The sequence below is a fragment of the Tinamus guttatus genome, unplaced genomic scaffold (genome assembly GCF_059628265.1).
Source record: "Tinamus guttatus ecotype Peru unplaced genomic scaffold, ASM5962826v1 Tinamus_guttatus_pri_ptg000052l, whole genome shotgun sequence".
NCBI classification, from domain to species: Eukaryota; Metazoa; Chordata; class Aves; order Tinamiformes; family Tinamidae; genus Tinamus; species Tinamus guttatus.
Genome location: NW_028288586.1, coordinates 9010001 through 9034419, shown reverse-complemented (window position 1 = coordinate 9034419; position 24419 = coordinate 9010001). Strand labels below are relative to the sequence as shown.

The following is a 24419-nucleotide window of genomic DNA, read 5'->3' as shown; positions in this document are numbered from 1 at the left end:
CCATTTTAACAATTCTCTTTTCCTTCTTTACACTACTGAAAAACCAACAAAACTAGGTAAGTCAGAGAGTTCAGTCAAGTAAAATGGATGAAAGCAAGGCAAGATTCAAGTTTCAGTCTGTTATACATCAAGATTGTAATTCAGCATATTTTTCTAATTCCCCAAAAGAACATAACAAAGGTCACATTTCCAGTGGCCTTCCTAAATTGCAGCTACAGAAATGATGAATGCTTCCATGTGCAAAAGTAGACACCTGCCTACATAAAATAACTTTGTATAAACAGTGCTTGTGTACACAACATATTATGTGCAAATACCCTGAGACACTTATGATTTAAGGGCCTTAAACTACAAACACATGCATATGTTTAATATAGGGGTTTTTTTCTTCTTCTTCTGGTTTGTCTGCCAAAGTGAAAAAATGAAGGGAGGAAACAATTTAGTCGAAAATGAACCAAAACATGCTTTTCCATTGCTTCCTGCCAGGAAAAAAAAAATGCCAATCATTCTTTTACGCCAAAATATCTTCATTTCAGGTCTTCTGGAGAAAAAAAAGCACGGAACTGAATAATGACTGCTTAGGTTCCGAGAACTGATGGTGAAGAGCAGGAAGAGGCTGCCCACATTTTATCCAGCTTAATAGCTCTATAATGTTTGTGAATTACCTCCAACATTTTTTGCATCTATTTGGTAAAACTCTGTTCAAGAACAGTTCTCCTTCAGCTAAGGAGAAATTTGACATTATAAAGGGCATCTTCAGCTGTCTGCTGTCATCTTAAAAATTAAATTTATCAGTATAAGTAGCATTTTAAGCAAATAACAAATTCAATTTTTTTTTCTACTCACATATTTAACAAGTAGATCTCTTGCCACAAGGAAGAAATTCTTCATCCACACTTTGCTTACAGGCCTGAAACAAATGGCTTATGCTCACCTAAATTATGGCCCCTTTTTGAGAAGGCTTCAAGGCCCCACCCAAATGTAACTAAAAGGTGTAAATAATTTTATTGTAGGGCAAAGTTTCAAACGTTCAGCTTATCAGCACCACTGATTGGAACTAAAGCCTTAAGTGGAAGATCACCCTTGCTTAGTAATATGTCCTCCCACCTGTCACAGAGATTGTTCAAACACAAGAGTCACTGTGTCATCCTCTTTCTCTATTTACAAGTCTTTAAGCATTGGCAGGCAAATGAGGATTCTTACAGAACCTGTGTTCCTAATCTTTCAACTCATTTTATTCAAATATATTTTCAAGTCTGACCTCAAAATATGCGAAATATGGGCTGTAGCAAGGCACCAAAAGTTTTGGGATCCTGTGCTTCTGAATATGTTATGCCAACGGATGTAAAAGCCAGCTTTATGAAAAGGAAAAAACAAAACCAAACAAATAAACAAAAAACCCCACAAAGCATTACACACTGGAGTTCTTTAGAGCCGAGAAAGAGGATGGGACAGTCCCATGTTCTTGTCACTAAGACTACAGGTAGCAACGCTGACTTGAAAATGCTAATGTGTCTTTGCTGAGATGTCAGCAACAGAATTAGCTGAACTTGACACTAACCTGGTATCTGGATTAGCTGACATCTAGATTAGGCTGAAATAGAGCAACCCTTCTGGTGCTTTTGGCAAGGTCACCATTTCCTACTTGTGTACATTTCCTCCACCTACAGATGGCTGGATATGTTTCTCAATATGTAAAGAGTACCATTTCATAACTAATGCTCCTTCAGACTACATTCAAATATGAGATTATGCAGATGCAAATAAAAGCTAGTATCTGCCTTAAGAAATCAGGAGGTTTTATCTACTTTCAGTTTTTAAGGGCTGGAGTATAAGAAAGCTTGGAGTGAAGAATTCACAGCAGAGCAATACCTGCACCCAGTAAGAAGTGCAGAGACAACAGGAAAGGCAGCATGATCCCTATAAGCCTACAAGCTGCACACCAGTAGGAGCTGATGTTAACATCCCTAAGCAGAATCAGTAAAAATCCAGATGCTTAGATGTTTCTCCCTAATATCTAACCTCATTTTTAAACCATGTCCACCCTGCTTGGATTGAGTTTAAACTTGCCATTCTCTTGTTTCCCTTATTCCTTAGGAAACCAACTGGAATGCAAAATCAGATTTGCAAGAAAGATTTGCACACACAGAACTGCTGTAGTTCAAAGGTATCATGAAGTTCCCAGCAGCACATGAAGATGTTATTCTGCAAGACTTTAGAAAACACCTCTCTGGAAAGATTCCTGTAAGGAAGACTTTGAATCTGGCTGACATGAAGAAGCTGTTTCCTTAATTTTACAAATACTTTATTGCTCAAGACTCCTAACTAGATGTACTGCAGAGCAAAATGGCATAAAATATTCTTTGGCAGTTGGAAGTACACATTTAGACTACTGTGGAAGAACGGGATAAATAATTTTGATTAATGCTGACTGGCTAATGACAATTCACTTTTCCAAAAACTTTTGACAAGTCAACATTTGTTTTTCCTCTGCTTTGAAAAAAACACAACGCTTTCTGAAATGAAGACTTGAGGTTCACATTCTCTTGTTTCCTCAGTTAAGCTTTTCCAATTGCTGCACTTTGGATTTGTTGACAGAAAAGAAATTCAGATGAATACTGTAGTCCCTGTGCTGGAAAAATGAAAATGTATCCCTTACATATAGTGCTACCAGGCCCCTCAATGTCTTTTCCTAGACAATCTTCTGATAGATTTTTTTTTTAATAGAATCTTAAAAACCTAGAAGGAAATTCCATACCCCACTGATTTAAGACTGGCTGGAATCAGATTCATTTCTTCTGGCTTTAGAAACACACATGTCATATGATGTTTTTTGTGTCTGCCTATGCCTACATACCAAATCCACCTACAATTTGATATATTTCTGATGGATTACTTTAAAAGGTATCATGTTTTGCATGATCTCTTTGGCCCATACAGCCAGATATTTATATACATTTTCACAAAGCCTCAAGGTTTTTATGAATTAAAAGAAAAATAAAGCATACAGTCATCACACATCCCTTTATCTTCCTAAAAGTACAGCATAGGGAAATACTTTGATGTCTGCACTTCCACTGAAATCAACTGAACTCTTTCACTCAGAGACATCCTATGTGTGTTTGTGCGGTATATATCATATCATATAAACCTATGCTTTAGAGAATAGGTGGATGGTAGAATAATAAAGTTTGTTCTTTTCAGATCATACATATAAACATATATATTTAACAGAAGAGACATACAGCAGAATCTGTAACAGAAATAAGACAATAGAGCAAGAAAGAATGGATAGTAGGCCAAATTAACCCCTGTGGAGCACAATATTAGGAATATGGCATAGTGCTTTTAAGTGCACTGGTTGAATTTCTTTTTTGCTGCAGATCTTTCAAACAACTCCTGTGTTGAGCTACTGTTTGTCTGTTTGTTTGTTTTTGTTTTCCTGAGGAAGTGCTACTGGTACATGTCAAAGACAGCTTTATTTGTAACTCATAGGAGAAAAAGCTTGTCATGAGCACACTGATATTTAAAAGGTCGCAGAAGCTGTCCTAAGTAATATGAGCAAATGTAACATCTTGCACATCTTTGAGTACAAGGTATGTTTTTTTTTCTTTCTGCATTCATTCCTCTTTACTACTGCAGTCACCATGTACCTTTGTCTCAAATCAGACAGGTATTGTTTGTTCTTAAACACTTCTAAAATATCAGCGTTTATCCTAGGGAAGGAGAAGAACTTGCAGCTCAGATCCAGATGCCCATGGCCTTCGGGGAAAAGAAAGATAAATATGGGCTTGAACTCCAGAATTCCGTTATTTTTAACTCTATTCACAGCATCTGCCACAATCACTGCACAGAAGTAAAACAGTAAAACATGCTTGTTCCACAGTTTTGTTACATAAACTACTGTGATGCTAGTTAAAAGACAATTTTCCCAGAAGAAAGCATAGATATTTAACATTTTGTGAACTCTGCCTAAGAATTTGTAAAGAAAAACAGAAAAAATGCAGGAAATAGTTATTTTTATTTATATTTCTCAAATTTATACTTGTAGTCTTATTACTCCACTCTCCTTAATCATGACTATGAAAGATTGTGTATGAGCATAATATTTCACCTTTATAATTTGAAATATCTTATTCATATAATTTTTAAAGACAGGCTGCCTACTTGGGTTCTTCAGACATGATCAGTGCAAAAGCCTGTGTGACTGCAAGCAACAAAACACTAACTCAGACTTCCATAACTAAAAATTACTGCTCAAGTACATTAGCAGACAGAACTCAGAAAAACAGAAGAATATGAAAACATACGTCATGACTAATGTCTCATCTCCAGGTTCACTAAGCAGTCCATCTACAAAGACTGAAGTGCTCGTAAAATTATGTGTACTCCAGGTCTGGCCTTCATCTATGCTGAATCTGTAAGAAAAGCAGCAATGATTTTCATTTACAGCAAGTCTTATATGAATTAGAATTCTGTTCAAAAATATTAATGACTACTAAATCCCAGGATTTATGATCATCATAATATCACTTGTCTGGTTAGTCTAGTTCATTAACGTGATCATTTTCTCAACAACATATCCAGGAGCTCATGTCTTTACTAGAGGATATATATTAAATTTGCAAAAACATGGGTACTCTTAAGCGAATAAACACTGAGGCCTGGGAAGAAACCATTCTGCTCCCTTGTGGGTTCAAGAGCTGGTTAATTGTCTCTAGTGGTCTCTGAGCTAGAGATCTGTTAAGCAAAGACACGAGTAGGCAAAACAGCTCAACTGCCAGAACATGTGGGAAGTGTTATAACTGCAGGCACCAAGATGGCCCTTCACAGTTCTTACCATCCACTTAAATGTTTTCAAAACATACTTTCATTTGCAGAAAGATTCAACAAAAGGTGTTTCAGACACTCTGTGCAATGCCACTATGCCCAAACATTCTGACTCAAAAATCTATTTTCTTGTGTGCCTATTCACTGAATCTTCTGGATACTTGGATTAACTTTTATTCTAGATAACCAAATACACAGTTAAATTTCTATTAGTGTAGACAGGATCAGGTATAAAAGAGTCTAGTCAGAAGTACTAGAAGATCCTCTAACCTTTCCATAAGTCTAAAGATGGTAACTTTGTATGCTATTATATAAAGTTACCATCTTTTACCTAATTATCAAGCAGATTAGAACCTGATATTTTATAACAAAATGCTTCACAGCACCAAACTTCTCCTGACAAACAACCTGAGAAATCCAAACAATGCATCCCCATTATATGAAATGATCTACAGTGCACAGTACAGTTAATTTGTGCATGCATTTTTCAGGAGCACTAAGTTTCTTGCATAACTGTTTCACAAAGTATTTTAACACACATCATCCATTTTCTCGCTGACTTTAGAAGCTTTTATTATACTGCTCTTGCCAGAGTGACTTTCCAACATCTTCAATCTCTGGTCCTTAAAGGAGACAGACCTATATTATGTTATGAATCACCCTGACAGACACCTTTGGCATTTATCCAGTATGAGTTCAGCCTCATTGCCATGTACTGCTGCTGCAAACCACTGGCAGATAACAACTGTGCAGAACACTTGTACTGTAAATTTTGATTGTACTGTAGAATATTACTATGGCCTTTTATGCAAAAAATATTTACACTTATGCTAGAACAATTTATTATGGATAACTCGGCTCGTCATGCATCATGCACCAACTGCATCAGGAAGTAAACTTTAACAAACCATCAACCTTGATTTTGTTCACTTAATAAATGTTGAGTTCATCTGACTCCACCTGTATTTCTAACATGATTACACTGAAATGCTCATCCTCAATTCTGAACTTGATCTTAAATATACAATAGTTCTGCTCTAATTGACTGCAGCATTACTTGAGTATTTTTAGAGGGATCGAGGTGTCTTTGATGGCCACAATAACTCCACCATGGTCCAAGTAAAGGATGTGATGTTCTTCTTCAAAGACCTGCAAGCCAGACAAAAAAAAAAAAAGGCCAGCTAAGCAAATATATCAAACAGCAAAAGAGTTTGAGCAAACGATGGCTAAAAGACTTATCTTTTATAATGTCTGCAATTTAAGTTAAAAAGTCAATTTAATTTGTATAGCTACCCCAGCTGTAAAAGAAAAAAAAAACTTTCAAATTCAAATGTAACTATCAGATAGTCAGATTTAACTATCTACAGTGATCTCAGCCCAACATTACATCTTTCACAGTGTGCATTCTGCATTCTTTCCCATTATAGATCACTAAGGAATCTATCACCTTATTTTAAATATACTCTGTGAATCTTACAAAAAGAAATGAAAAATGAGGAAATAAAAAAAAAAAAGGAAGACTATAAAACTATTGTTATCTGTGACTCTCACATGTTCTCCAGACTCTATAAAACTTTAAAGAATTGGCATAGGCATATTTTCTGCATTTCCAGTATTAATGACATTTTAAATTGAATCTTTATGTGATCTCACCACGAAGCCACTCTGAGTTTGGAATCAAAATACATATAATGGTGACTTGATATAAAGGATTCAAAATTTCCTAAGTTATTTTCTGGAGGTCATCAGCAGCACTAAAATAAATGAACAGATAAACACCTTTCCTCTTTTACATCTAAAACCTGTTGCAAGGCAGAGGTTACTCACACTATTAGTCTCAGAAAGCTCATTTAAAACAGTGATAAAAGTGAGAGCTACCATCGACTTAGTATTTAATTCACGAACATACAGAATCCACACATTCTGGCAAAGCAAAGGTGAAAAACATAAAGGTTAGCTTTGCCTCTTGAATGAGAACATACAGACAATACACATTTAGAGGATTTATCAGTAAAAGATTGAACCAGATGGGGGAAAAATCTTTATCTTGCAGAACATCCACAACTACTTCAAAAATAGTGAGCATTTCATTTGGGTTCAACATCAAAATCTCTCATCCAATAATATTTAGTGGGAATCCTAGAGTTTCAAGTGTCTGATCAGCTCTTCAGTGTTGCCAGTTTACAGGCAAACACTCACATGAGGCATTTACAGTCCTATCTATTTATTCTACACAGCTGTGTATTTTAGAAGGGAATTCAGTAAAGGACAGTCATTAATTTTAGATGTACCTCAAAAGGATGAGATCAGTTGGAGTCAGATAAGCAAGCAAAGTTTTGATTTTTCTCCAAACTCTGTTTGAACTTCTGCTGAACTCAAATTGAAACAGTATATGCTGGGATATAAAGTTTCTGAAAGCTTCACCCTCATATTGATGATAACAAAACTCAGCATCTGTATCACTTCATCCAAATTAGGTTTCTCTATCTCTTGGAAAATGACCAGGGCACTTCCTAGTGCACCATTTTAATACCCCAGCTTTATCTGCTTGAACTGTAGCATACCATAAGGCACCCTGGACATTTCCTAATCATATTAACGTGATCTTGCTGTCATCCTCTACTTGTTCACACTTCAAACACTTTATATCCAAAATGTACCAAGTTCCTTTTGAAAGCAAATTTTCATCTCCAGTATGTTGAAAAGAATCCACCGCTATGAAGTGGAGTGCATTTGTCTATACAGTTGAGTACTTGTCTCTACTTTCCAGAAACAATATCAAGACAGACAGTTTGTAAGGGATCTATGCGAAGGTGGCCCTGGTTTCAGAGCCTAAGTCAGAACCGAGGAACAAGCAATATGTATGTTTACAGGCAGCCATGAATTCTGATATATAAAATTAAATCTCTCCACTAACTAATCTAGCAAATTTATTATGATTTCCAGTAGTAGTTAGCTACTCTCGAACTAAATTATTATATTTTCCTTTTTTTTTTTTTTTTTTGAGAATGTCATGTGCTTTACAATAATAGTGTCAGCTTTTCTCCCTCTTTCTTGTTCTGTGTTTGTTCCTGTATCCAGAGATCTAAGTTCTAAGGCTTTTCTTTATAATCTTGGAAGATTAATTGACCATTCTGTGTCTTGACTGGCTACTTTTCTAACAGATCAAACATGGAAGTTTTGTAACTGTTTGTGCTTTAAACCCACTTCTTTTGAAAACCAGACCTCTGACTCACTGTGTTTGCTCTGCTTCAAGCACAATGTTTTAAGAAATACTTTTGAAATAGCAATAGCAACAAGAAATGTGAACAGAAATCAGTTCTTAAAAAAAAGTCCAACACACTCAGATGTCTACATAGGGTCATGTTCAGCATTTAACAGGCTATTCTAACATCTCAAAAATCAAGACTAAAAAAGAAATAAAAAACAGTCCCCACAGGGAAAAAATGTGTAAAACCAGGACAGTCTGAAATGCTGTTCAAATCTAGGTCATTTTTTCCCAAGATGCATGTCTATGATAATGTCAAGATTAAATTCCCCTCTCCTGCACAAACTCCAGATCACTCTTGTTGTATGGACATTTAAGTTGCTTGTCAATCAGTGACTAAACTATTGCTATTTTGCTATGCCATGTTGTGCAGTACAAAGTCACAAATTTCGATTTGTCTTAAAATGTTAAAAGCAATGTAATGTTCTCAAAAGACATCCACAAGCAGCTCAAGCATCACGTAACTGAGAAGCCAGCCCAAGTTGTACTGTGGCTACTCCTAATCAAAAGCCTTGTTTTATTTTTCGATTTATCAGAAATATTTTTTTAATTTCACAGTGGTTTCTTGTTCAGACATTTTTTTTTCTGCTTATCAACACTAGTTATATATCCCACCACTGTTAAGTCTTCATGAACTCTTCCATGTGACATTACCATAGGCAAATTATGTAAATATGAGTTTAGTTGAAATGTTTGTAAGAAGTGTACACAAATAGCTGGGAAATTATTGAGGGAAACTGAGCAATAGATTGTTATTAACTTGATAATTTATACAAATTCTGTGACCCAAAGACTGATTCCTGTTTTGGTTTACAAACTGAATCTCAGTCAATAATGTGATGCAGAAATCAGATGAAATCATCTCATTGTATTTAGCATTGTTAACATTTGTAATACTGCATTCAGTTTTATTGTACTCCAGGAGAGGAATAACAGATTAGGGAGTGCGAAACAGAAAGCAAAAAGAGGGAGAAGAGGTTTAAGAATTTGACCCAATAAGAAAAGTTGTTTGCTTTTCTTTTTCTAACCCTGGGTAGACATGATAACGATCTTTCAATATCTATAAGGTTATTCTAAAGTGACAGAGAACCACTGCTCTCCACAGACTGGAATAGATAAGCTTAACTTCCAAATCTTATGAAACCGCAATAACAAGAGCAAAAATAAAGACAGTCTATATTAATTATTCAGAAGGATCTACAAAGAATGGGGAAGCACTACAAATGAAGCCCGGAGCATCTCCTTCAGTGAGGGATTAATGAACAGGCCAGGCAAACCTCTGCTACAGATGCTACAGGTATATCTGATGCTACCCCAGAACTGGTGGTTGGACTGCATTAATCTTTAATATTCCTCCTAGTTCTATATTCCTAAGAGTCTTAGTGCCAATATTGTTATTACTTCAGGATAGCTTGTATTTATCACTCTCATTACCCTTTAATTTCCTTGAACTGTTTTCTTCCCCCAACTCCTTTATGTTTACTTTTCTGTACTGCTCTCTCTACACAGCACAGGCTGCTTTTCCTCTAGCAGAGTTTGTACACTGCCCTGCAGCAACAAGTATGGGATGTGAGAAAGGTGATCGGTGCCCAGGAATCTCAACTGCAGCTTCCAAGTCACTGACTCAAACACATCCTAAAAATTGTTACTAAGCATGAACTTTACTCTTATTTTGCCTCCCAAGGGGAGTAATAATTTGCTCTAAATAATTGCCATATTATCTAATAGAATTCTTGTCTTCTGTTTTATGAACTTTAGCTGAGAAAGGAAATGGACAGCTATCTTCAGTAAGAACTGTTTGAACATCAACAGTAAAGTCATAAAATTGATGAAAACCTGTATTTTCATTCTGGTCGCAAATATTAAGTGCTTTCAAAGACTTCATAGCAGTTTTAATTAAAATAAAGAAAGCAGCAGTGTTTTTCATTTTGACTGTAATAATGAGGATCAGTTTGTGAGTGATTTTACAGCCTGAATCTTAACATCGATTTTCATCACACCTCATTTGCCTGAATGTTGCAGAAATAAAAGCAGTGAGAATATGAATTTGATCCCCTTCACTCTTTCCTTCTTACTTTTCACCCAGGAAAAATATGGAGCATAAGAAAACGGTGACACTAAATCATTAGAGAAGCTCGTCTCAAGCATTATGCAACGCAGCCTACACTGCAAATTCTTTTAAGACTTTTGCATTTCATAGAATCACTAAGGCTGGAAGGAGCCTCTAGAGATCATCTAGTCCAACCCCCCTGCACACGCAGGGTCACCTAGAGCACGTGGCACAGGACTGCGTCCAAGCGGGTTTTGAAGATCTCCAGAGAAGGAGAGTCCACAACCTCTCTGGGCAGCCTGTTCCAGCGCTCTGTCACCCTCACTGTTAAGAAATTTTTCCTTAAGTTCACGTGGAACTTTTGGTGCTTCAGTTTCCAGCCATTTCCTCTAGTTCTGTCAGTGGCCACCACTGAAAAGAGGCCAACACCATCCTCCTCATGGCCTCCTCTGAGGTACTTATTTACACTGATTAGGTCCCTTCTCAGCCCTCTCTTCTCCAGGCTGTTTCAGGATGATTTAAACATCATCTGCTAGAATGCCAGAAAAAAAAATGGCATAAAGACTCTTTCTTTTTAAACTCAAAGGACATTACCATGACAAAAAATATATTTATTTTATAAAGATCTTCTGTGAAGTATAAATGGCAATATAAGAAACATCAATATAAGAAAACACTTGTATTATTCTGTTTCCACACTCTCTCTGGGCTCAATAATAGTGAGAGCATTTTCACACTTACTTATTCTCAGATAATAACACAATTGATTTTTTTAAAGACAAACTTTAAAACAGTATTTTAACTGAAACTAAATGACTTTATGACACTCTTCTGTGCTTTGGGGGTTCTTTTCTCTCTGGATGAGCATTATAAAGAGATTTCAGGACTTATGTTTTATCATTATTGAAGTTGTTATTTAATATTCAAAAAGAAAACATCCCTATGATTAAACATGGTTAGGACAAGAGTAATTTTGGATAAAATACATCATAAAGGTACAGTACTTAAGCCAACATCAAGCACTATTATCAAAAGATGTTCAAAATTCAAATGACATTACAATTAGAGTAGAATTGTTTCTTAAATACTTTCATATTTATAGTCTCAGAATTCATTAAATCATACTAAAATACATTCAAAGGTGTGTGGATTTTTCATTTTTTTTGTTATTTTCTCAGGTTCAAGGCATCATAGAGTTAAGCATAAGCTCAAATATAAATTTTCAGATTAAGAAACAGAGGAATTTCTTCCTTTTTACCTAAATTTGGTTGGCATTTTAGTGCTGTTAAAACTAGCCCATGCCCACTTCATCATTAGCATAGGATTATCAATTAAGTTATTTAAAACTAAGGGAACTCTGTTGCATATGCAAGATACTTATGATGATATCTTGAAAGATCAATATTTCCTGAGTCGCAGTACAACCTGACAGAACAGCCGATTTCAGGCTTTGCAAATCTCCTCTTTAATCTCTTGCAGCTTCCAAGCAAAATAAAGATAATAATAGCCATCTGCCTCAAAAAACATAAAGATTAATTAAGCACTGTAATATTCATCACATGCTGTACAATAAAATTATTTCCAGGTGCCTTTCTGTACCTCTGCTTTCCTACCTGACGCCACGTGTTCCCACAGTCGGATGTTATGTACATCTCTTCTTTATATTCAACCAGCTGTGACCCCAGGTTACCTGTCACAAAACAGAAGGATACAACGGTTGCATTTGGGTGGCATTTAAACAGCTGTGTTCTCTCCTCTGTCCAAAAGGACTAGAAAAAACGACTGTTGGGTCGAAACAGATTGGATCTAGTAGTGACACCTGTCAGACTGAGAACTTCTCAGGCCACAGCAAGAACTGAATGATCACCAGGCATTTTTGGTTGCACCACCTATACCTTAAAAACATATATATAACCTTTTCTTTTTTCTCTATTTCTTTAACATACATGTAGTTGTCTATAGGTAGGAGCAATGAGGTTTCACTCTAACACTAAAATGCAGAGGCCAAGCCACACCCTAAAGAAGAAACGGAATGGTTTGTGGAAAGCCCAGACCACTCACTGTTCTTACTGCACAAAGATTCTAAAGATTTTGCCAAAGACACAGTAGCAAGGACTATTCCACCCGCCATAACATTATGTTCACTCCCTCTGGAATCTTCACTTTGGAGAGCATCCTTAGCCCTACCTCTTCCACAGTGGATGAAACTACTTTTCCAATAATGACAAATGATCATCCAATAATGACTAGACTGTCAGCCTCCCAAGATAAAGGCTGCTTCAGGATCCTTGACAATATATCTAACCACCAATCAATCACAGATTCCCTTGCTTACATATGCTCCTGCTTGCTTCCTACTATATAGGAGGCAACGACCTTGGAGTGAGGGAAGTGAAGAACTTGAATTCATAGTTCAAAAAATGTAAATCCAATGTTCAAAGATTTACTTAAATATTGACTAGGAAGCTACTGAATATTTTGACCAAAAGCACTGAGGAGCAGTAGCTAGCATGCAGCCTGCTGCAAAGCAAACAGAAGTTTTGGAATAAACTTGTGGAAACAGATCTTAACAGATGTAATTTCAAAAGCTGAGATCTCTATCTTTTAACAAGCTATATTTCAAACAGCAAACTATTAAAGTACGAGTAAGTTTACAGTGTTGCTGTGAAGAAGCAATCATAGCACGCTATTCCTTCTAAATGATAACCTTCAGGGGATTTTTTGCCTTAAATATGCACTTTGTATGTTTTTAGAGTAAAAAGAAGATAAAAATCATCAGATCCTCTTAAGCAGAATAGATTCGAGCAAAGAAAACACTTGAGATTAGGATAGCAGTAGGAAATTTCACTTGTGTGTTATATAAATAGCTGTTTTCACCACTAAAGCAGATCTGTGTGTGCAGATGGATTGTACTCTTTAGTACTGAAAGCTTCTTCAGAGGAATGACTGCATGCTTTGCCCAAAATACACTCTCTGTTTGGACCATCAAGATTCTGCATGCTTCACTGTTTAGTGGTTTAAATTTACATTGTGTAATTCAAAATGCAGTCTAGACAAGATTATAATATTCTTTATGCTGAGTCATAGAACCTCAGGAAAGTAGGAATTAGTACATTTTCTTCAAATGTATTAATGTACTAACACTCCAGAAGATGTCTCTCTGTTTTCCATCTTTCCAACCCACTCCACGCCTTCTCCTTTATGAAATAATTCACCACGGATTTAATTCACTGTGTCATTTTGAAAATGAGCCCATATTCCTCTAGGCAATGATGAGATTTGATAAGCCAATACATTATGAATGAAGTAATGTGGTATCCACTAAATATATACCTAAGACTCAAGCTTGTATGGATGAAGAATACCTAACACCTGTAAAAAAAAATGCACCAACATCAGCGTAGACTCTAAGTGCAAGATAACGCTCATCACTAATACTGGATGCGACATCAGTTGTGCCAAATAAGAAGAGAAACATGTAATTGTGAATAGCCCTTATTATTTTCCTGCAAGCATCACCATCTTCAAAACAGGCAGGCTTCCCATCATTCTGCCTGTTGATATGGTCAGTGCAGCTGGGCTAGAGAGGACCATCACTTAGCTCTACAAAAAGATTACTGTTTTTACAGAAGATTGTCTAGCTTTGAGAAAGGTTCTAGTGATACCAGCAATCACAATGAAACTCAGTTCCAGAAATGAATGAAAGCTCCAACCACAAAATCTGTATTAAGCAGAAACAACAAGCAGGGGTAAATAATTTTAAAATCAGATTCGATTTTGGGTTTTATTCTGTCCCATATTCCTTGTCTTTCCTTTACAGTGATGTTGCATTCACTTAGGCTTCTGGTATCAGAGATTTAAAAACAAATTAAATATCATTCAAAAATGAACGTTATTTGAACAGATAGGTCAAAAATGAAAGCTACACATCTGAGCTCATTTGTGTTTTTTTCTCAAATCGAAGGTTGAGACATTTAGAGAAGATTCATGGCCATTTTTTAATTTAGTATCACTTTGAATCCTAAAAACCCACATGAGCACAGCTCAGCAAACAAGATTGGACTTTTCAGAGCCTAACAAATCTCATCAGAGATATCAGCTTTGTGCAGGAGGGCTCCCCACCTGCAAAGATAAATCTGGTCCCTGGAAGGAGATGTGGATAAGAAATCACCTTTGCAGGTGGGAAAGTAAAGTAGCCTGGCTAGAACCAAACTGTCATGATGAATGACCAAGACCACAGATTTTCTCCCCAGTTTAATTGAAAGAAATAAATATCCACATCTCAGAGAGTCAGTAAAGACACTTCTTGAGATATGTAGACCTTGACATCCAAATCTTCAATTTGATAAGCACCTGAATCTGAAGCAGGTATGCGTATCAGAAACCTCTTTAATAGTCATCAGAATTTTTCCCAATGAGAACATTTTCCTGATATATTCTCTTAAAGAATAGTGCTTTAGAAAAGCAGAATTTCCTGTAGAATTTTTCAAGGAATTCCTACTATAAATGAGAGTAAAATAAATAAAAAAACCACTACCATAAATTTAAAGAAATAGCAAGGAGTTAAAAATCCACATATCTCCCACTAAAATATGCATAGGCATTTCTCTCTCTTTGGGTGACTTCTGTGTTCAAGTTTATGAAGTATGATACAAAAATGTACAATGTGAAAAGAAGCATAAGATCAGCAAAAGATGCATAAGATCAGTTACAAATAACAAAATTATCTGAAGTGCAGCTTAGTTAAACAGACATTTGGGCTTCTTAGAGATTGAGAATTGAGATTTAGATTTTCTTGTCTTTTCTGGCTTTTTTTTTTTCCCTAAATCCAGTATTCTAAATCTAAATCATTACATTCCAACTTCTTCTTACTAATCACTCACACTTTTTTTTTCCTTTATAGCTTTGTTATGGAGTTCTATATTTCTCTTAAGCAAGTGTGTTTTCTTGTCTATACAAAACATATTCCTTTTTCTCTTGTAGTCTTTTTTTCTCGATATTTGCATAATTTTCACTGTTATGTGTTTCTCTGAATGCATATTCTCATCCTTCTGAAATTAGCTTTTCTTTATGATAGCTGGGGATGAGAAAAACCCACTTTCTTGATGGAATGGAAGGGTTTTTTTTTTTGCTGGTCTATATGTTTCTTCACATAGATAATTTTAGTGAACGTATTGTTAGTTTTGCTCTTGGATAAATGTCTTATTTGCAGTAGGAAACAACCACAAAGCCAAGTCTCAGAAGTGACAGAGAGAAGGAAATTTCCTTAGGGACATATGGGGGAATATACCAAGTTTGTTAATCTTAAAATATCTTTGAAAGTTTTTCACCTGGAAAAGTAAAATTGAAGCAAAATTTTGTCCTTGCAAGAACTTACTGGGCTCACCACATATTTGTTTTGAAACCTTTCTATTTATTTAGATCATAGAGAGTTTTAACTTTTCTCCATTGAAGAGTTACATTGTTTTAGCTTTATTTTTTATATTCTAATACAACATACCTTCAAACATCTTGAGTGCTCTTCTGCTTTTGATACATCTACTTTAAAGTACACAACTTTATATGAAGGCTCAAGCTACCTCACATTGTGTCATACTGCGTTAGTGGATTAAGTCAGCTAACTCAAAAAAAGCATATAAAATGGCACTATATCAACCACTTAGCTAATGAACTGCAAAAAATCCTGAAATCAGTAAAATTGCAAATAAATACCTGCAAAATCATATGAACATTCAAAAAGTACAAGCAAAAATATCTTGCAAGTTTCTGTGCTCTATCTGGGTGAAACTATTATCATGAATGTTACACACAGTAAATGTGGCAAAGGATACAAGTCACACATGCACCAACTGTCACTGCAACCAAGACAAAAAGCCAACACTCAAGCCAAAGGCATTAGGCATCTCTGTAGAGAGACTGATAAAGTATGGAAGAACTATCGAACTTCATAACTGGAACTATTCTGTTAAAAAAATGTTGAAACACAATCTGAAGGTGAATTTTGCATCTATCGGAATTCTACCACAGAATTTACCTTACTCATACCCTGCAATCCCCTTCTGTCCTTTCCTTGTTTGCCACTGTCCATCTTTCCATTTCTGCAGTGTTCCCTATCTTATATTCCAATATTTCTCTTACTTCCTATCTTATCCACTTAGACAAATTTACCCTCAGAATTTCATTGCTTTCTGTTCTTTCTGCCTTGTTTCCTAGTGCCTTGTAAAAATAACCTTAAAGGTGCAGTTTTCAAGTACCATTGAAACAGAATAGGGACTACTCATTCAAGTACTCCCCATCATCTACCAGAGTGTTCTGACTGAACTGCACAGCCACGCAAATTACAGAGGGATCTTTGGTGATTCACATCAAAATCCACTCTTTATTAAAGCTCTAAAATCTGAAGTGACTCCTCAGGTGCATCACTAGAACATGGAGCCTTTTAAATCATTTTAGCAAGTACACATTAGATTTCAAATGTACCTTGAGTAACAAATAACATGAAATACAGGATACTGAAGGTGATTCTGGTTTGTCCTGAAAAAGTTACTGCACCTGGAATAGGTAACCAGTTGTAGATGACATTAGCTGGGGCTGTAAATGGTATCTTTTTAATATAAATTTTAGATCTGCAATCTCCTCTCACGCGTCATGCGACTCAGAGCCTTTTACTACCTAGTTGCAAAAGGTTTTGTGTATAGCACAGAAGCTTCTCGAATTTTGGTTACGATTTGTATCATTTTTTGTAGCTAAGTGACAAGCAAAAGGAACAGAAGACCCTTCAGTTACTGAGAGAGTTTTTACTCAGCTTTGCTTTTTGCTTTTCTCATCCAATTTTAAATACATTTTTCAATTTAAATATATATTTTTCAATACATCAAAAGAGACTCATCTTTTGTCTTTAATAAGCATATGGAAGCTACATGCACACAATAAATAAGGGAAGGTTAGAGACTGTCCTCCAGCCCTGAGGCCAATAGGAAATGTCCTGACCTACATAGCACATGGCACTGGGTCTCCCACAAGTGGTGCTGCCATTACCATAAGCCGTATTTTTGTGAGGGTTTTTCACTTCAAATTACCTAAAATACCATGAAGGTTATGTTGCAGGCCATAAAAGTGGTGTTTTCATAGCATGAAGCTGAGAATATCACATGCCCCAAGTCCTAATAGATCTGCCTGAGCATACAAACCCTGCTGGAATAGCTTCATGGGACTGCGTAGGTTAAGAGACCTAACTGTGATGCAGTCTGGTCCATACTACTTACCAGAAAGAGTCTGTGTGTATGCTCTGTTCCAAAACATGATCAGGGATATAATACACACTTGCTCTGTTCTTAAATGTTTCACCAAAAAGTTTTGACCATCTTCAGAGCCTGGGTACTCACTAGAAGGACCCTTGATGTGGGTCAGTATGAGCCCTTCTTTTGTTGTTACCTTATTATGGGAGTTTACTGACACCTTCTGAGTCAAATTCAGGAAATAAAAGGAAACATTTTGTATTTAATTTTGGATGGAAACTTAAGTAGAGTTTTCTTTCTTTTCTGTTACCTGAGTTCTTAAAAACATTTTTGACCTGTGCTTAGGAAAACTGAGGTACTCTCTCTTTTCCTTTCACTTTACTTCTCTGAAGGCTAATTTTAAGGTAACAGGGTAAAATTGCAGAGTTTCATTTGGAGGGTGGAGAGAAGGGGATGACACACTCTCCTGAAAACTAGAACACAGGCACAATGACTATACTTCAACATTTCTCTCCAGGCTATTCCCAAGTTTGCACACGCCAGTTTAGAAGTCAGATACACAGGGATCTGAAAAAAAAGTGACATTTAATGATGACTAATGGGCAGCTAAGCCTTCTGGAAAAGCGATATGGCTGTAAAACTGAAAGATCCCCCAGATCTCAAAAGAGGCTGGGACACCTTAACCATGTTAAAGTTTGTCATAGCTCAGAAAAGTTCCTATTGTGTGACGTAGATTACATTCATTTACAATCTACTACTCATTTATACATTTTAATTACTTGCTCATTGCATTTTCTAATAATTTTATATATGATGCTAGACATATCTTCTGTGAGAAGAAATACTCTCTATATGTAACATTTTGAAAATCCTTCAAACATGGAGTCTTTTCTGACCAGCTAAATTTAGTACATGGGTTAAAACTGCAAAAGATATACATCTCCAAACAGATATATAGCTTGCTTAGGTCACTGCTAGTTAACACAGTTGTGCCATCTTTCCAGGTAATGAATAAAAAGCTAAAAACTTGTGGTTCATAAACCAAAGTCAGTGTAGAACAAATATCCAAAGAATTTGTATTTAAATGTCCCAGACAGACAACTTTTGCTCAGCAAACTAAAGATGTGTTTAGCTGTGGACTGAGTGACTCACGCTATCAGAATCTTGGAACGTGTTGACACGAGAAAAATCTTAGAGAACTGCAGTATCTTCACACCAAAGTGCACTGGGAAATGTTCTATCATCTCCCTGTTCCTTCATCCTTTCTTGTAGGGGCATCATGGCATGCTACTTTTGTGAAAGAAGACATAAATTTATCACAATGTATACAACTTATTTGGGCCAGATATGACAAATCGTAAACTGGTCTCCTTCCTCAATTCATGCTAGCAAATAACACTCAGTGCTTGCTTGACTTGCCATCTGGCTTGGAGGCTAAGAAAATCACAGTAAACTAACACCTGAAAAATCTACACTGCTTTTAACATTTTTCACAGAGAAGTCCCTCACGAGTTCATAGTAAAAATTTACACGTCAGTTGACACGCATTTCATAGCTTGTGCTGTGAAAAAAGCTGTTGTCAAGATTAAAATGAAACATAAATGGAAAATACTATAACAAGTTATTTCAAGGAATCCTTTAATGTGCAGCTACAAAATTTAATATTCTGTCTGCACAATTTATATATATATTTATAAGCTAAAAATATGCATTCTTCTGAATTATTTATGCAACTTTAATAGAGTAGAATTTTCATTTCTAAATGTGAGTTTAAAAAGATGCAATTTTAAAATCCTATTATTGCATCTTCCCAAATGCTCTTGGTATTAATGCCATTCCCTATTCAATTATTCTTTTAAATTAAAACAATTTTCAATATTCTCAGTGCTCTGATTTGCAAGTATACTGCCAAAAACATCCTTAAGTCACAGATTATGTTCTTTACTATCACAAACAACAGTGCTATATAATCTCTTTATAAAGTGCTTAAACTCCACATTAAAGAGATTTTTTTTTGTTTGCTTGATTTTTTGTTTGCTTGATTACACATTGCTCTCAGTAACATAATGAACTTCATTGCTCTTACAGTTAGAAAACACTCTCCAATTTCTGGTTCTTTCCTTGTTCACACTATGTCTTAGTTAAATATCTTGTTACTAGCATTCGTTTCCACATTGTTTTTGTACTTTCGGGAAAAAATGGTATTTCTTTATTGGTATTTTTTTTTCTCAACTCCCAAGCTTACTCTAATAAATAGAATCTCATTTGCAACAACTTCCAAGAAGATCTTTTTAGCTTCTGCTCTTTTTTCTTGAAAACTGATAACTAGAATTGTACAAATGATTTCTAATAAGTTTTCTCAATACTCTTTTGCCAGAGTATTAATTGTTTGCTCTCTATTATCAATTATTTTTCTACCTCACCCTCAGATTATATTTCCATTTTTCACAACATAATGCCCTGACGGCTCACAGCCATGATATGATCAACTGACATGCACAGATTTTTATCATCTTCTGTTATTGCAGAAGATGTGCTATTACTAAATCATAACAGTAAAACTCCAATAGTGTGTGACATGGCCAAATGATCTGATTTTTGCATGTGTTAAGAAACCACTATGGTCATCAATATGATCTGCATATCATCAATTTTGATGATCAGGCAAGAAATATTCAAGCTTGTTGTGCATAAAGTATTTCTGATAAGAATTGTCAGTTCATAAGGACATGAGTTTTGCCAGATGGGACTGAATATGCGCACTGAATTTGGATGACCCAAGTATCCATAAATGCAAGTCAAAATCCAATTTGTTTCAATTTTTCTACTTGCAAAGGGCACGCTCTTTAGAATTTTTAGGAAGACTCCAGAAAAAGTCCCTAATGAATATACATTGCTTATACATGACCTTCTACCACAGGAAGGATACACTGCATTATTGAGCTTTTTAGCTTAGCTGGATATGAGTGATTGTGCCTCAACCATTTCCATTCCATTATAGGTTGGCCCACAGTCAAGTCAAATTTAATATATTGGTCCAGATATTAAGGCTATCTGGGTGCCATCAAAAAGGATACCTAACGTTCATATTGAGAAAAGCTGTTGACAAGTTTACCTACCAGGCATGATGGGACAAAATCACAATGACAAAAATTCTTTCCACTCCTAGGAAAGAGTTAAGTGCATGGTACTCTTCCACAACCTACCATCACCTCAGAGGTCAGTGTACTTGCAAAAACAAACAAAACAAAAACCAAAATGAAAACAAAAAAATCTCCAAATCTCAAAAAAAAAATCAATTCACCACATCAGAATTGTGCAAGGATACGAAAAAAAAAAAAAAGTGAAATAGAAATAACTGATCTAAAAATTCACTGGTTAATTTGCTACTAAAAAGCAAATAACATACAAGGGAAAAATAAAAAAAACCTACATTAGAATAGCACATCTATGGAATAAGCACATCCTTTTCAAAGGAAGGGTTTTGTGTGTGTGTGTGTGTGAACATCATAATAGACAAATTGTGAGTCAAGCACCTACTTAGATACTTTATAGAAATGTAATTTACAAAATTACAATGTAATTTACTTTATAAATTCTTACTCTCATTCCTGTCAACAGAAATCTAATGGGATTTCTCCAGTTAGACCTCCCTCCAGTAAAATACTTTAAACTAGAGAAAACCATTCACACTAGAGAAAGTCTTTAAATCCAGTCATTGTAGGAATAAGGAATAAGAGGAAAGGTTGGCCAGGGATGAAAATAATAATGCTCATTGCTTGATGGATAAAAGGATTTTCTGAGGCCAATCATTACAAGGAGCACTTAGTGAGATATAAACAGCACTTGGGAAGTGTGTGGTAAAGACAGAGAGGTGAGGATATAAGGATCACCTGGGAAGACTGCTAGAGAAGAGAAGGAAGAGGCGGTGAGGCCTCTTGGTTGTTGTTGCCTACTCCTCTCTCTGTTTTCCCACAAGTCATGCTATAAATAATGGCAGATGTCACCTTTTTAACACCAGAAATGCTTGCCTTGATTTTCCCAGTAAAATTTATAAGGCACTAGTGTAAGAGAAGGCAGACACATTGATGATTGAAAATAAAAATGAACTCAGGAGAAGGAGAAGCATTGCATGTTCATATTTCACCAAAACATGACCTGTAATATCAGACTAAGACAATGCAATATAAGTACACTAAAAAAACTCTTAAACCAGTTAAGATCTCTCGGTAGTTTTAAAAAGAAGAAATAGAAAATTAAAGAAACAAACAGATGAATTAGAACTATACAAGTAAACAGAGTTGCATTAATATTGTTCATAAGTAAGTAGTAAGTAGTCAACATTGTAATGGATTTTCTTCATTAACTTTCACTTAACACTAACAGGGCCCCCTATATACATTATAATGCAGAACCCACAACTATCATTGTTGCCAACAGGCAAGTCTATTTGCCTCTTTTACTTCATCTCTCTTTAGGCAGAAAGGATTAACAAATGCTCTAAGACAATTATCTGTGCCTACTCCTAAAGGATTTGCTATTGCTCATATCAAATTATTTTCTGATTTTTTTATTCCATTATTCTTGATGGATTTGCTGTGATATTCAGGATGATGGAGACGACCAGGTTCTTCACTTCCAGAGAAAAAGAATGTGGGACAAGTCATTCAGTGACTGTCTCTCCTTCATACCACACTAATGGAGGAAGGACATACACATGTAACAGCGAGGCACAAGGTAGCCAGGCAGCTGTTAACAGATCTATCTTAGGAGAAGCAATTCTCTAACTTTATATACCTTTTATTAAATCATTTGATCAAGTGATCCCTTGTAGGGAAATAGTAGGGAAAGCCATATTTTGGCATTGTTTATAACATGGTCAATGTTATCATTCAAAGGCTAGTTCTGCAAAGAACATTATCCACATTTCAGGTCTTAAAAGATACTATCATGCATTTACCTGCCCCCATGATCAGTCCCGGTGCAGTATCCTTTGTATGGACTGTTCCTGACACGTATGGATTGTCTGCCCAGCGAAGATGGAGGTGAAGGTAGCAATCAGGCTTGTGGGGTAAGAAGAAGACGGTTTTTAAAAAAAAGTTAATAATTATACTTTTATGAAAATGAAAGCACAAACAGAGAATAGCTTCAGTGATGTGCATCTTTTTAGAGAAAGAGAATGTCTTTTTCCCATGCAGCAGTCGGGTACTGTCTCTTTAGTTAGCTGTGGTCTCAGCAAAAAGGTCTGCAAAATCAGAAACTAGCATGAAGTTACAGTACAAAAAGTCCTTCTAACAGTAGATATTTTGCCTTTTTTTTTTTTGGTCCCAGTTTACTAGCTAAAATGATTAAATGATGATAAACCTAATTACACTGGAATTTCTTTTCCAGAAAAGAGTCATACACAAAGTACTGTAATGACTTTTGGATGCATTTAATCATCTCTCCTTGCTAATCAGCTTCCTGCTTCCTGCTCTTTCCACAGTGTCACCTGAGCATCATTATTGCCCTGACTTAAATTTATAGCCATATGACCATTAACTTCACAGGAAATCAGGAATTACTGGGAGCCGGTTCCATCCCCATTAGTGTAAGTCCTTCTAATAATCTCAGAGAGCTCTGGGTCAGGCCCTGCAGGCTTGAACCATGTACTCAAGTCCTGATCTCTTCAAAAGGGGAGCCAAAAGCATCCCACATCCCATCTTCCTTTTCAGATATGTGGAGAGGGATAAAATCTCTAGAAGTGACAGGAGTAAGGGAATTTATTTATTCCAGCAAAGCAGAGCTCAGAGTCCACAGGAGCAGACAGCCAGTGAGAAAAATACAGCACTTTCAATACAGGCTGACAAATAGGAAAATATTATGGATAGCTGGGACATGTAAATAAACTGAAATAACATAATCTCACAACAGCAAAAATAGACTTTTTGATGGAATTAACCATGTGGTTTTTATTCCCAAGCAACTGTCAAGAATTCCCTTTAACAGGCTTATCTTGGTTTAATATGAATGAAATTATGAAAGACGGAAGCAGAAAAGATATTTGTAAGCTATATTTGTTTGATGAAGTACCTCATATCTAGACCGAAATGATTGTTACAATTATTCTGAAGGTTGATATAGAAGAAAAAAATGTCCCCTTTGTGTTACCTTAGGCTCTAAAATGAGGAATGTAGTGCTAAAGACAGTCATGACTACTCATTCTAAAGGAAGGACTAACAGCCTGTGAAAACACTGTTCATGTCATGCAACTAACCTTGTCTATCAGTCTAGCAGGTAAACTCAGCACAGGGCTCTCAGGCGGTCTAAACTACTGTGTGTCCTAGAATACAAATAATGCTTGTGCACTTCAAACAGAGGATAGGTTAAGAGATCGACTCACAGGCTTGCAGTTTGTTGGTTTGCCATTCATATCAGTGTCTGGAGGGTTTAAAAAATCCCAGTCACGGCCTTTGTTGTAGGTTATTAGAGTTGTAACTTTCCCATCAATCTTCTGGTTGGCCAAAAAGACTCCTTTTACACCTCTGACCTAAAGTGTGAGAGAGAGTGTGATTAGCCCATGGACATTGTTTCAAAAGGATTATTCTCAATTAGCTGTTCTTTTGTGGCCCTGAACTACCTATACTTCAGGTAGTTCTCCACTGGAAAAGTGAATGATACTAAAAGAAAAGAAGGAAAGAGAACAGCACTGTTAAATTTTTCCAATTGCATTTTTGCATTGTTTTTTGATTTTTGCATTGCTTTAATATGGGAATCTTGAAAATGTTGTACTGCAAATTACTTAAGTTTATGAGCTTATACACGTGAAGACATTTACAGGCATGCAAGTCTACCCATAATCAGGCCACTGTTAACACAAATGTTATCACCTGTGTTAATACACCTCCCATGTGTCAAGCATAGCTTACATGCTTGCTTCAGTATTTAAAGGTAAACAGAATTTCTCTACCTTTTGCTTTTCTGAATCTACAAACACTACTAAATACATTATTGTATTTAGCAATTCCAGTTTGTTTGGTAGCTTTTAGTTTTG

The 24419-nt window shown here is 35.9% G+C and overlaps 1 protein-coding gene across 1 annotated transcript in view; it reads right to left on the bottom strand.

The window, feature by feature from the left end:
* SORCS2 (sortilin related VPS10 domain containing receptor 2) overlaps window positions 1-24419 on the bottom strand; it is a 493766-nt gene that overhangs the window by 41426 nt on the left and 427921 nt on the right. The window contains 5 exon segments of the mRNA XM_088539999.1: window positions 4311-4418; window positions 5888-5979; window positions 11762-11838; window positions 22347-22449; window positions 23769-23915. Coding sequence (XP_088396125.1) covers window positions 4311-4418; window positions 5888-5979; window positions 11762-11838; window positions 22347-22449; window positions 23769-23915 — 527 coding nt within the window.